We start from the raw sequence: 14,598 nt of genomic DNA, 5'->3' as shown, positions 1-14,598 counted from the left end.
TATAGAAAATTATAAAGGGCTCACAAACTTTCAAGCACCACTGCATCTGTGATGTAAAAAAGAATAATACTTGGATTATTAGTTGTAATAATTCTCAATAAACATTATATTTAAACCTTATTATATCCAGAAGATTATTCTGCATGAGTTCATAACCTCAATGTAAATTTAATGGACAGTCGATGATAACCCTGTCCAGGGTCACAGTTTCTTCATCAAATTAGCCTATAGTTTAAAAATACCTTATATTTAACAGTTATTCCACAAAATCGAGCCATACATGAGCTGATAGCCAATGAGGCGCATAGCACTGAGTCAGCTATAATTCATGTACGACAAGATTGAATGGAATAACTGTTTTATTCTATCCACATTCACTGGATTTTAAGAAACAAAGCATTTTTATTTTTATTTTTTGCAAGTTCGATCAATAAAAACTTTATACAAAACATCCAGCAAAATCATTTTCACCTAGAATGTAAACAAACCAGTGAAATCTCATCTCATCTCATTATCTCTAACCGCTTTATCCTGTTCTTCAGGGTCGCAGGCAAGCTGGAGCCTATCCCAGCTGACTATGGGCGAAAGGCGGGGTACACCCTGGACAAGTCGCCAGGTCATCACAGGGCTCAAACCAGCGAAATGAACGTAGCAATTTCTGAAAAATCTGATAATAATAATAATTCTGGCAGCACGGTGGTGTAGTGGTTAGCACTGTCGCCTCACAGCAAGAAGGTCCGGGTTCGAGCCCCGGGGTCGGCGAGGGCCTTTCTGTGTGGAGTTTGCATGTTCTCCCCGTGTCCGCGTGGGTTTCCTCCGGGTGCTCCAGTTTCCCCCACAGTCCAAAGACATGCAGGTTAGGTTAACTGGTGACTCTAAATTGACCGTAGGTGTGAATGTGAGTGTGAATGGTTGTCTGTGTCTATGTGTCAGTCCTGTGATGACCTGGCGACTTGTCCAGGGTGTACCCCGCCTTTCGCCCGTAGTCAGCTGGGATAGGCTCCAGCTTGCCTGCGACCCTGTAGAACAGGATAAAGCGGCTAGAGATAATGAGATGAGATGAGATTTTGTTGCTTTTTTTGTATTTTTGGGTGTCTTCTTCTTCTTCTTTAGGGTTTTTTGGTGGTTGTCAAACCAACTTAAAGGTGCATTACTGCCACCGACTGGGCTGGAGTGTGGAACAGGAGATATTAGTGGGGAACCCCCCCCAAAACTATATTCTTTTAGCTACTTCTGTTTCTTTTAAATACTTGATAATTTTTGTGGTTTTCTTTTCGAGTAGTTTTTATTTCATCCTCAGTTGATTCAGCTACATGTTCCGCCATTTTGTTTTTCTCTTCTCACGGTTTATGAGCTGATATACTAGTAGTCGAATAGCCAATCAGAGCGCACGATTGCTCATATCCAGTGAATGTGGATAGAATAACGTAAGCTATATCTTGAAGGTATAAAGATATGTGTGCAAATGTAGGAGTGGATCTCTATATTCGAAATGCGTGCACACTACAGTGACTTTGTTTTCCATGCGAAGGCTGAAAAAAGAAGGAAAAAGTGTCGTTTTTCAGGTCTTTTGGATGGTATTGTTGGCTGGAAATTTTGCTGAAGCCAGCAACCTGCAATGTGAAACTGGTTAATAATATTACCTCATCTTAGTGTGTCTTGCAGACAGTGATGGAGAACACGCCCGGTGTACTGAACATTTTCAAATGATCCAAAACATATCATCGCCTAAAGGTTAGAGAAGCAGCTTTAGGACCAAAAGGTTGCTGCTTTGATTCCCTTGACCAGTAGGAATGACTGAAGTGCCCTTGAGCAAGGTATCTAACCCTCAACTGCTTCCTGTGCTGCCCACTGTGGGCATGTCAGGGTCCTGTTGGATAAGATCGTCTGCTAAATCCCTGTAATCTAAAGTATCTCCTCAAAACCTGCCGCTAGACTCAATCTTGGATGATTGTATGTTGTTATATCTCAACTGCCCATTATGGGGTTACTCTAAGAATTCCCTAGAGAGTGCTATAGTTCAACCCTATAGTTGAACCCAACTGCAACAGCTTCTCAACTTAATTTTATTTGAAACTACGTTCTTAGTAATGTTGTCCTACCCGAACAAAATCGAAGGTGTGCCATGCACCATTGCTGCAATATATCGTATGAATAAAGACAAAATGAATACACCTTTTATAAACATCTACTTTGAGGTTTATTCAGCAAAAAACCCCGCAACCTTAAAGCGATTAACCAGGAAATTTTGAAATTACGGGGTTATGAAATGTCATCATTACACATTAATACAAGATGTTCTCGGACTTTAGCTTGAAAAACATATTGAAGTTGTAACATCAGTCCGCTGGACCATTTCCCCGGGCGTGGCCATACTGGATTAGCCAGATACATGGATGCATTAGGAGATGAAAATGAGGGTGGTGCTGCATGATGTAGGATTCTACACGTCTTCTTCATTCCATCCTGGATCCAAGATGTTTAGCCGAGTGGCTTCATCAAGTAAAGCGAGAAAATTTTACTCCTGGAAAAGGGAGCAAATTGTGCAGCGAGCATTTTACAGAAGATTGCGGATTTGTGGAGGACTTGTATGGGAAAAAGTGAGACACGAGGCAGAAATGACAACTGAAGCCAGACACGATAACAACTTTGTTTCACCACAAAACACTGACACGGCAGCACGACAGCATACCGTGTCACGCATCAAACGGATGGAAGATCTCATCTCATCTCATTATCTCTAGCCGCTTTATCCTTCTACAGGGTCGCAGGCAAGCTGGAGCCTATCCCAGCTGACTACGGGCGAAAGGCGGGGTACACCCTGGACAAGTCGCCAGGTCATCACAGGGCTGACACATAGACACAGACAACCATTCACACCTACGGTCAATTTAGAGCCACCAATTAGCCTAACCTGCATGTCTTTGGACTGTGGGGGAAACCGGAGCACCCGGAGGAAACCCACGCGGACACGGGGAGAACATGCAAACTCCACACAGAAAGGCCCTCGCCGGCCATGGGGCTCAAACCCAGGACCTTCTTGCTGTGAGGCGACAGCGCTAACCACTACACCACCGTGCTGCCCCCCGGATGGAAGATAAGCAGGTAAATGTATATATATATTTTTTTCAATAAACACACAATAAACTAGCTACTACTTTATTTTGATTCATTTTCTAATCCTGCATTGCCATAATTATTGCGCAGAAATGCAAATAATTGAACGAGAAGTCATGCTAGACCATAATATTATACTATCGTTTCGTATAGCAAGTACTTGTACACCTCCGCTGTGCTTGCGGAAAACAACATCACGCATGATGGAGTTATGGCAGCCTTCCTGACCAAAAAAAAACCCCAGTCTCAGCTATTTTCATCACTTTTCTGATTATATCATGAAGAACAAATTCAACATGCAGCTTTTTTTAAAAATAAGGGACAGACATAAGGACCGACTTTGAGCTCAGTTTCTTTATTTGTGAGATATTTTCTCTAATTAACCCCTTATATGTGGACCCAAAATGGTATGAATGGACAGATGATCCATTAAGACTTTTGTATTGTCGTAAATAAAGGTGTCGAGGTGTTGATTTCAAATTAACAGTGCGTTAACCCTGAAGAAAGCTTATTTTCTTATGACAAATACTCCATGATAATCACATTTTCTTGAATGAATGACATCAAGTCTCAGAGGACGAGGCCAATCATTCAGGAACCACATGCCTTTCAGGTCGCTTCATTACAATATCAAAAGCCACACATTTGACGAATTACAGCAGAAGAAAGAAAAATCCCCTCCCTCCCCCCTGTTGTATTACCAAAGTGGTACCCTGTGGTGGAGGAGGTTACTGTGGCAACGCAGGCTGAGATATAATTGGCCGAGGATGACTGGATTATCAAGAGCATGCTAATTAGTTGAAATGCTAATTACACTCTTTAGCAAAGTGGCACAACAGATTAAGATTCTGTGTCACATTTTTAACTGATAATTGTGTTGAATATGTAGCGTGTCCCTGTACTCCTATAATAATAATAATAATAATTATTATTATTATTATTTTCCTTGTTTTTTCTTATTTGTAGCTTTTTTAAAAATAAAATATATATAAAAATCATAATATAATAAAATAATATATTTAAGCAAAAAATATATATATATGTGTTAAAAAACAAAGAAAAAAACACTTAGACAATATATTCAGGGTTAGGGTTGGGGCATTGTACAGTTTTATTTAAAATTTGTTTTATTTAATTTTCATCTCTTTACACAATCAGCAACTTTACAATTAATATTTTGATCCCTGGCGTGAAGATGGCGAGATCTTGATCCATTCATCAATGCGGAATATTTTAAGCTAAGGTTTTCGGTAGGTTTCAAATAAAAAGACTTCCACATTGTCATTGTAAAACATTTCTCTGTGACAGGTAGAATTTGTGTGAATTCGAATCTCAGACTTCCGATTTGATGAGGTTTTATTTAATAGAACAATTAATGAATTTAGAGCCATGTGGCCCTAAATTCTCCGCTATTTTTTTCCTGCTTCACCATGACCCAATACAAGATACTATGTCATGCGTCACGTGGTGGGCTTTCCCCGTTCGCACAAGGCATTGTGGGATACAAATTTGAAACAGGAGAGGGATATGGAGGACATGAGTGTGCGAATGAAATGTGAAAGACCGACTGCAGTAACGGAAAGTGAGAAGAAAAAACGTTATGTTATATATGAAGGAAATGAAACGCAGGATCAAACTAATAAATATCGGCGGTCAGCGAGCACCTCGGTGTGATCAGCTATTCGTTTAGCGACAGAATGATGAAACTGTCACTGCACAGTCAAAGAAACCTGTAGATGGCAGTAATGCAACACTGTGGATGTCAGCTGATGTGAAACCCAAAAGAAGAAGAAGAAGAAGGTAAACCTGCGCATGCGCACACGGACTTCCTCTGTCTGCTTGACTGCGCGAAGTGAGCAATTTCATGCACATTATTTGCTTTAATCCCCTCAAATTAAATAACTTCCCAGCCACAGAATGGCCTGTTTTTTTTTTTAGATACTACAGAAATAGGGCGGCATGGTGGTGTAGTGGTTAGCGCTGTCGCCTCACAGCAAGAAGGTCCGGGTTCGAGCCCCGTGGCCGGCGAGGTCCTTTCTGTGCGGAGTTTGCATGTTCTCCCCGTGTCCGCGTGGGTTTCCTCCGGGTGCTCCGGTTTCCCCCACAGTCCAAAGACATGCAGGTTAGGTTAACTGGTGACTCTAAATTGACCGTAGGCGTGAATGTGAGTGTGAATGGTTGTCTGTGTCTATGTGTCAGCCCTGTGATGACCTGGCGACTTGTCCAGGGTGTACCCCGCCTTTCGCCCGTAGTCAGCTGGGATAGGCTCCAGCTTGCCTGCGACCCTGTAGAACAGGATAAAGTGGCTAGAGATAATGAGATGAGATGAGATAAATCTGTGTTGTACAGACACCACAAATGAGCTGCTGCAGTCAACTGAGCCTGGATGCATTGGAGAAAATGGTATTTGTGTGTGTGCATGTGTGTGTGAAAGAGAGAAACTTGGAAGACAGATTTATTTGATCATAGTCTTGTGAAATGGGATGTCATCTGGGGTTTTGAACGTTGTAATATAATAGCGTAGCTTAGAATTTGTGTCTCTAAAGGAGAGCTACCTGTATGTGAGTGAGAAATGATGTCCATCCATTAGCCGTAACCGCTTATCCCGTGCAGGGTCACGGGCAAGCTGGAGCCTATCCAACCTATCGTATGGTTTACGATATTGCATGGTTGTCAAGACAACATAACGTTACACATTGGAGGCGTAAAACTTCCGCACTAGCGAGCGACTGTGACAATTTGTAAACAAACATAGCTGCCAGGTTTGCATTATTAAATACGGATGATTTTGAGAGAAATTTGAAAGAGAAAAACGCGTTAAACACCCGAAAGGAACGTATAATGATAATAATAATCCATCCATTATCTATAGCTGCTTATCCTGTTCTACAGGGTCGCAGGCAAGCTGGAGCCTATCCCAGCTGACTACGGGTGAAAGGCGGGGTACACCCTGGACAAGTCGCCAGGTCATCACAGGGCTGACACATAGACACAGACAACCATTCACACTCACATTCACACCTACGCTCAATTTAGAGTCACCAGTTAACCTAACCTGCATGTCTTTGGACTGTGGGGGAAACCGGAACACCCGGAGGAAACCCACGCGGACACGGGGAGAACATGCAAACTCCACACAGAAAGGCCCTCGCCAGCCACTGGGCTCGAACCCGGACCTTCTTGCTGTGAGGCGACAGCGCTAACCACTACACCACCGTGCCGCCCTATTTTTATTAAACTGCTGATAAATTTTACTAGTGGTATTTAATCATCGGTTGACACATACCTCATTTTCCTGAGCCATTATGGGTGTCGATGATAATAATAACTTAATAATAAGGAGACAGAAACTGAAGTGAAGTACAGACCTTTAAAAAGAGCAGTGCAAAAATCACAAATAAAGATATCATAATGTTTGAACGTGTGTGGGTGATAATATTTCTTCTAAAGTTAGGTATAACCTCGTCAACCAGTCTCCCTTAAACAATACAAGCCCCAGGAAAACGTGACTTAGCCCTTGGTCTTTTCACGAGCTAGAAATGCCTCTGTTCAGACCTCTCTCACGTCTGAGTTACGTCAAACACACGGTAAAAGTATTTCGGCCTCAGTTCAGTGAAATGCGACAAATGGGTTCTACTGATTCAGGAGATCAGCAAGATACGTTGGTGCAAAACCATTCAGAACTTAAAAGGGATCCTCCAGCGGATTTAATCTTAAACTTATGTTCAGTAAAAGTATTTGTGGATTTCAACAGTCAAACATTCAGTGTCCCAATTTTTTTAGAATTGGGGTTGTATTTAATGGAAGGTTTTTGGAAGGAGTCTCCAGTGTCAGTGCTTTATTACAGTCAGGCGTGTAGTTTTCCTGACATTTGAGATTTTCAAACCAGGGCTCGAAATTAACTTTTTTTCTTTGTGTCCCCCAGTGGTCCCGAATTCTGTGTTGTATTGTCCCGAATGGAAGCAATAGTGTCCCCATTTTTTTCCTCTCTGAAATAACCAGTGGTTAATATTATCATATGAAGTTACTATTATATTTGTAACTATGCGATTTTGAACCCTTTATATCATTTTTACAATAAGTCACAAGACACAAGAGACACATGTCCTATACATCATCTACTTCAAAATTACAGTTATTGCATTTTCAGTTTATTAAACTTTGGCGATCTCACTGTATGAATAGATACCCGTTTATTTAAAGGGGCCAACTAGCTCATTCAGAAAATGTTTCAACTCCCTACATCTGCAGTACACTTTAGTTGAAAATAAGACCCCTTTTATGTTCATTTCATCTACTTATACCTTGAATATCTGTTGGCACTTATAAGGCCAACTTATAATTTTCACCATTACCGTTATCCATTTTATGAACTTTCGCTGCCGAAACGTGGGTGCAAATGTTAGCAACATCAGCATAGTGGCAGGTCCGAGCCTAGTTGTGCTGCTGACTGATTAAACTTTCTGAACGAGAAAGACACCAAGAAAACTCACTTATTCTGTTGAACGGTATCTTCCGTCAATATCATCCACATCATTCCTGTTGTATTTTATAACGTGTCTAACAGTGTTCATTAAGTTCATTCAGTTGCTAGCGTTGCCTGCAGACCAGGCGATGACACTTTGGATCCTGAAGGTCCCGGAGACGTTATGTCTGGGCTTTCAGTTTCTTCCCCGCGGTCGGTCCGCTTCAACCACTTCAGCATTTTTGTTCTGGCAAGAGTCGGTGCAGCGTGTGCGGTAGCAATTCCATTCCAAGTCCATATAATGCGGACTCCGGCCGAAGATTCTAGAACAGAATGCGCTGCTCTGTAGCCTACGGATGCAGGTGCATCGAAAGTGTAGCTACTATGTATTTTTCGCTGTTAACGTTTTAAAATTAAAATTGACAAATTAGGTGAATGTCTACGTATGTGTTACGGCTTTGTAAATAATATTAATGTAGAACTTTTTTTCTAGATCTATTTTTTTCCATTGTCCCGGGATTGTCCCAGATATGATAATTTTGTGTCCCGATGACATTTTTTATGGTCCCCGGGACATCGGGACACCGTTAGTTTCAAGCGCTGTTTCAAACATTCGATTTCCAGCACAAAATTAAATGTAACTGAAATTTTTTTGTGTATGTCAAGAAAGAAAGCAGCATATTACATAAAGAGACACTTTTCAGATTAAAAAAAAAAGAAGGCTGCTGGGTTTTACTGCAAAAATAAGAAGCAATGTGATAGTCAAAGTCTCCACAAAAACGGAGTCTGGTTCTATAAGATAGTGAACAGTGTTGTGGTGCTTGAGATTGATCTTGATGATCCGGTTTTTATGACCGTTTCAGGTTCCTGAGAAAACTCGGGTGCTCATGATCTACTGGAGAAGTTATTCTCAGATTTGTCAAGGCATTATTTGAAGAATATTCCCGAAGCCTCATCAATCACAAACAGTAAATGAGTCAAACAGTGTCGGTGAGGTTGTGTCTGTCTGAAGTAGAGCAGTTCATGTTAAAACCCCTGGAACAGCTGGACCTTTGTTCTTTATCGAACTCGGACATTTACAACTTAATCTCCTGAACAGAATGAGGTTTTCACTCTGTGGCTCCGTTAAAGTTCCCTCGTTCATGCAGATAAACCACAATCCGTTATTACTGTCCTTCTCAGTTAATACTTAAGGTTTGAACACTCGAGTGAACAAATTGACAGTTTACGCTGAAGTTTCTTTTTGAATTTTATTTAAAATGACAAACAAATCTCCGAGCACTTGATAAGATTTACAACATTGGGTGGAGTGTTTAATAATTCTTAATAATAATTCTTAATAATTCTTAATAATAATTCTTCCTCTTATTCATCTTTCTTTTCTTGTTCTTGTCATTGAACAGCATCTTGATGGTTTCCTGGAAGAGAAGTGCAGAAGTCAGAAACGACTTCTGAATGTTTTTGATCTCTGTGTAAACTGTGATGTGACGATACGTTTAAATACGAATCGAATACAAAATATTGTTGTGTATCTCATAAGTGAATATCAGTTTTTATTAAAGATCCTCACCGGCTTGAGACCAGCTTCCCTCGCCTTCAGGACAGCGTCCATTTTGTTCACCTACACACATGCACACGCACGAGGAATGAGGGATTGGTAGGTGGGGTTACATTTTTTTAAGAGTCAGATATGAAACTCTTGGTATAGTGCTCGAGTGTGTATATTGAGGTATTTCACCTGACGTCACAGGGTCACGTGACGCCCCGGTGTCCGCCATTTTGAAGGTCAAGCTAGCTAATGTCAACAACATAGTAGCTAGTATGTTACTGTAGCAATGTTTACGTTCAGTCATTTGGATGACTGTTAAAACCTTTCAGTCTCAAGTTTTTCCTTTACTGGATTTACTAGTTTACTGTAATTATGATCCGGCAGCTATTTACACCGGATCCAGTGTACATAGCTGCCGGAGCGCACTCCGGCTTGCTCCCCCTCAAATTAAGCAGCACGCTCCGGCTTGCTCCCGGAGTGCTCCGGCCGAGGTTCCGGAGCGCGCTCCGGCAGCTATTTACACTGGATCCGGTGTAAATAGCTGCTGGATCATAATTACAGTAAACTAGTAAATCCAGTAAAGGAAAAACTTGAGACTGAAAGGTTTTAACAGTCATCCAAATGACTGAACGTAAACATTGCTACAGTAACATACTAGCTACTATGTTGTTGACATTAGCTAGTGCTAACAGCTAGCTGCTAGTACACTGCTACAACACAGACACCGACCCTAATCATACAGTTCTTGGTCATTGCCTGGTAACAGCAAATTTATAACGGGCCATGTCTCAACAGACTAAGAAGTTATTTCAATGACATTTAATAACATTTTGTTTATCCTGAGGACCGAAAGTAAATGAAAATGTGAACAAACCTTAGCTGTAATCAGATGGCGACCACCGGCTCCAGGGACGACCCGCTGATGTAGGCATGTTACCCAGCCTGACACAAAATATTTGTAGGCATCCAAACTCTTATACGCTTTCAGGTCAATACCTGTGTAGGGCGATGGGTTTTTAACGTCATAGGTATACAGATCATGTGGGCCGAAGTCAGGTAAAGACGAGGGCTTCGTGTACTTCCGTACGTCAGTGAACAATCCTGGTGGAAGCAGGTAAACGTCGTTCTCTAAGCCTGCTAACCTCAATTTTTGCAAATACCTCTCCCTCTGCTCGCCCTGTAAATGCCCTACGTCGCTGGATAGTGAAGGTGTTTTCTGCGTCTCGCTCCTTTTTCTTTTATGTTTTTCGTTTGTCGCCTTCAAACCGATTCGAGCCGTGACGTCCAAAATGGCAGCCTAACGATGCGTCACATGACTTGGTCACGTGGGTGAAAAACCTCAATTGGTCCAGTTGGTGTATTGTGTGTGCACTCAACTCACTCTGGCACGCAGGAGCTCAGGATCTCCAATCATATTCATGATTTCATAGTTGTTCTCGCTCTCCACAAGCATCCAGGTGATTTTATTCGCCAGGTTTGGGTGGATTTTCTGAACAAGGGGGAACATGGAATCATCTGCACAGAGAGAGAGAGAGAGAGAGAGTACAATTAGAGTGAATGGTCCCAGCCATCCAGTTAGAGAACATGGGCGGGGCTCAGGCTCCAGACTCTTTCTACGCTCTATTACTGAGTAACAAAAGCAAGACGAGTTGAAAGCAGGTGCTTGTCGAAGTTTTCAGTCTCGACAAGGAAACACCGCAACCCGTAACGGGGAAGAAAAACACAGTGGATTAAAAGCTGAGCTGCAGAGCAGGAGTGTGTATGAGCCAGATGGATGTGTGTGTGTGTTTGGGTGTGTGTGAGTGTGAAACTCACATGCCATCTTGACTTGTTCATGTACCGGAGACGACTCGAGCATGTAGATCGTCAGCCGTTTTCCAGCTGGTGGGTATGTGGACACATCCTGGACACACAGGAAATTATTATTATTATTTTTATTATTATTATTATTATTCATTACTCATGTTTTGTTCTTACCGTTGTGTCCTTGTTCGGCTGAACTTCTCCCACAGGTGCCACAGCTGTAGAAGGCGCTGCATCAGTCGTGGCTGGAAGATCTTTTACTGGAACCAGAACCACAACTGGAGTACCGTTTACAGCTGGAGCTGTCTCAACAGCTGGCACGCTTTCCACAGACGACTCTCTTTGAACAGCTTGGGCACTTTCTTTAGGTTGGACTCTGGCTACAGCTGGAGATTTTTTGATGCCACCGGTCTACACACACACGCACATACCCGTTAACACACTTTATTTAATCAGAATCACAGGTGGCAGTTAGCGATGCTATCCAGCTAGCAGGAGCCTCTTGTGGTAATTTGGGAGAACATTTTAATGTGTACCTCAGGAATGGTGTTCGGGATGGAGCAGGGAGGCAGCACAGGTTGGTGGATGTTCAGTGCAGCGTTTGGCTCCACGCTCGCCACCCTCTGCTGAGGGGCAAGGTAAGTCTGGTGTTCCTGCTTCCTCTGAGCCACGCCCAAGTGCACTGGATTCCCGTCGCTCATCACCTCCTTGTCCTTCAGACCCTGGAGCCGAGAAGGCAGAGTCAGCATCCCGTGTGTGTGTGTGTGTGTGTGTGTGTGTGTGTGTGTGTGTGTGTGTGTGTGTGTGTGTGTTTTTTTACCTGCTCAGACTTCTGCCTGAGTTGAGCTTGTCTCTCTTCTTTAGTTCGTGCTCGGCTCACGTGCACCCGTCTACCGTTCAGCACCCTTCCGTTCATCACAGCCACAGCCTGCGCACACACACACCATTACCCAGAGGTTCTCCTGCTGTCAAGAAACTTTCTACAAGGACATACAGGAATACGCTTGGCTGCAGTGTACACTCACCCTCTGTGCATCCTCGTGCCTCGCAAACCTCACAAAGCCGAAGCCTCTGGACTTCCCGCTCTCATCTTTCACCGCGTGAACACTCAGCACAGATCCTGAACACACCGACAATTTTACGTCTCAGTCTGAACTCTAGAATACGTTCCTAGTCTTTATTTCCTGATCAAATGCAGAACTCGTTATGTTTATGTGAACGTGTCAACGTCGTCACACTCTCTGTTAGCGATCCTCACCGAACTTGCCGAAGACGGTGTTCAGCTGCTTATTGTTCACGTCTTCACCCAGGTTTTTGATGTGAATTTTGGTGAACAGTTGAGACCAGGGGTCCGCCTCAGCCTCGTGCTGCTCGCTGACCTTAACGTGTTCGATGAAACTGTAACACAGCAGAGACATGGGTCTTGATCTAAACCCTGCTGTTTGATGTTATGTCTACGCCAACAAAATTACAACTTCCTGTTGACTGAAATACCTTCTGAAGAACAAACACAACCTCTGTATCAACAACTTAAGGATTTTACTAAACATCAAGCACAAAAAAAAAAAGGAAAACGAGCCCTGACATTTGAACCCAGGCTGGTAAAAATCTACTCATTAATACGCAGCTTACACTTGACGGTCGTTCAGCAGTTTTCCGTCCAGCTTCTCTATCGCCAAATCCGCTGCGTCAGCAGACTGGTAGTGGACGTAGGCGTATCCTTTTGAGCCCTTCTCATCACCTACAACCTTCAGGAGAGACACATCATGTCAACACACAGAATTTACATCAAACTGAGCTAATACAGGACTTTAAAACGTGTTAAAATCATTCTAATCCTGCTACACGGATTCTATTCAGATCTGAACAGTTCAAAGCCCGAACCTTGCACGACAGGACCGTCCCGAAAATGGACAAAAGGTCAAACAGGGACATGCTGTCAATGGACTTGTCCAAGTTCCTGATGATGAGGTTTCCGATGCCGGTGTTCTTTGCGGGTGGCTCCCTCTGAGACCACGCCATCTGTATGGGCCGCCCCATCAGGAGCTCAGAGTCAAAGCTTTCCAGCGCTCGCTCGGCTGAGGGGATGAAAATAAGTTACAGCTCAATCATTTCAACCAAAGAGAGAAAGAAATATCATAGGTGTCTATTATACTATGTATATACAGTCCGATTCAAAAGTATTGGCACCCTGGGAAAAGATAGGTCAGGAAGGCTATGAAAATTTTTACTATTTATTCGACGCCAAAAAAAAGATTATATCATTTTGTGTCTTGTAAAGGCACATATTTGACCTTATCCATGAAACAAAGCAGCAAAATAAAACAAATGAGACATGTATCCGTAAGCAGGCTATAAACTGGTATTAAAATGCAGAAACAGTGTAGTGAACAGCGTTCTCCTGTCTTCTTTATGGTTTGTACTCTATTACCATCGGCTCGATACAGAAAATTGACGTAAGCGTAGCCGTGTGAGGAGCCAGTCTTCTTGTCCCTGCAGAGATGGATGGAGTGAACGGGTCCTGCAGCACTCAACATCTCCTCCAGCATCACCTCAGTCACATCAGGGTGCAGATCACCTACATGCAGTGCAGTTGTCGTGGAGTTTGGGATCATTTTACCTAAAGAGTAAAAAAATCAAACTCTCAGTGGTGGAGAAAAGCAACAACACCAACTGAACTACTCACTGAACAATTAGTCGGCCTATCAACACACTAACCTACTCTTTTAAACAGACAAACCTTAGTCGAAGTACACTGAAACTACTTTTCTCTACAGAAACTAGAGGAATCGTAAACCGTAAGGACCTAAAGGTTCTTAAACTTATCAGTATGATCATGAAGGTAAAGAAAAAGGAATGAGAATAGACAGTCATGCCGTTAGTGTGTGTAGTATTAAAACTTACAAAAACCCAAATCACTAAGTTAGTACAAGGTGACTTACTATGAAGTACAAGACTAAATGGCTGATTAGTCGCCGCTGATCGCTGATAAAATGTTAAATGCTGTTAAATCACTGAGAAATGGCTGTTAAATGTTGGTAAATCGCTGTGTTGTAAACGGATGTGCCGCTTTTAAAGGCTGTGCTGCTGTGCTGCAGATTCTGGAGCAGAATTTGATGAAATCACAGAAGTCTGTTCTAAATTCCATCATATGACCCAGGCACAGCAGGTCACATGAACTGAATAAATTAAGCACAAACTCACAAAAATAAATGTCTTTCAAAATGATTTAAAATATTAAAATAGAAAAAAAAAACTACATTTAATCTGTCCACAAAACAGACCAAGGTGCCATTAGTCCCTTAAAAAAACCTCCAATACCCTTTAGTGACTTTACCTTCAGTGAATAGAAAGTGTTTCAACAGTTTGTGACCTGCATGTTAACTGGCTGCACACAGGGGCGTAACCAGGATTTTTCAAATACCGAGGTCAAACATTGCGATACATCTTATTTGCCAAAAAAAAAAAATGTCCTAATATGGTGACTTTTCATACATATAGGAAACGAGTCAAAATCACAAGCCCAACAAGATGAACATGTAGGTGAACATGTTTATTTTAACAATTTCAAAACTGCACAATCACAAAAGTATTTTGTGTGTCTGTGTGCGTGAGTGAGTGAGTGAGTGAGTGAGTGAGTGAGTGAGTGTGGGTGAGTGAGTGA

The 14,598-nt window shown here is 42.3% G+C and overlaps 1 protein-coding gene across 1 annotated transcript in view; it reads right to left on the bottom strand.

Moving 5' to 3' along the window:
- Positions 1-8,919: 8,919 nt before the first annotated feature.
- LOC132871306 (polyadenylate-binding protein 1A-like) overlaps positions 8,920-14,598 on the bottom strand; it is a 12,516-nt gene continuing 6,837 nt past the window's right edge. Inside the window, exons 2-13 of the mRNA XM_060905421.1 lie at positions 13,366-13,554; positions 12,819-13,012; positions 12,567-12,682; positions 12,193-12,332; positions 11,960-12,054; positions 11,755-11,862; positions 11,471-11,656; positions 11,109-11,345; positions 10,947-11,034; positions 10,513-10,646; positions 9,153-9,203; positions 8,920-9,000 (exon numbers count right to left, since the gene is read on the bottom strand). Of these exons, the coding sequence (XP_060761404.1) occupies positions 8,929-9,000; positions 9,153-9,203; positions 10,513-10,646; positions 10,947-11,034; positions 11,109-11,345; positions 11,471-11,656; positions 11,755-11,862; positions 11,960-12,054; positions 12,193-12,332; positions 12,567-12,682; positions 12,819-13,012; positions 13,366-13,549 (1,605 nt within the window). The 5' untranslated portion in view covers positions 13,550-13,554 and the 3' untranslated portion in view covers positions 8,920-8,928. The remainder of the gene's footprint in view (positions 9,001-9,152; positions 9,204-10,512; positions 10,647-10,946; positions 11,035-11,108; positions 11,346-11,470; positions 11,657-11,754; positions 11,863-11,959; positions 12,055-12,192; positions 12,333-12,566; positions 12,683-12,818; positions 13,013-13,365; positions 13,555-14,598) is intronic.

Source organism: Neoarius graeffei, chromosome 23 (assembly GCF_027579695.1).
Source record: "Neoarius graeffei isolate fNeoGra1 chromosome 23, fNeoGra1.pri, whole genome shotgun sequence".
Taxonomy (NCBI): Eukaryota; Metazoa; Chordata; class Actinopteri; order Siluriformes; family Ariidae; genus Neoarius; species Neoarius graeffei.
Note: the sequence above shows the minus strand (reverse complement) of the source record. Positions and strands in the feature narration are given on the sequence as shown.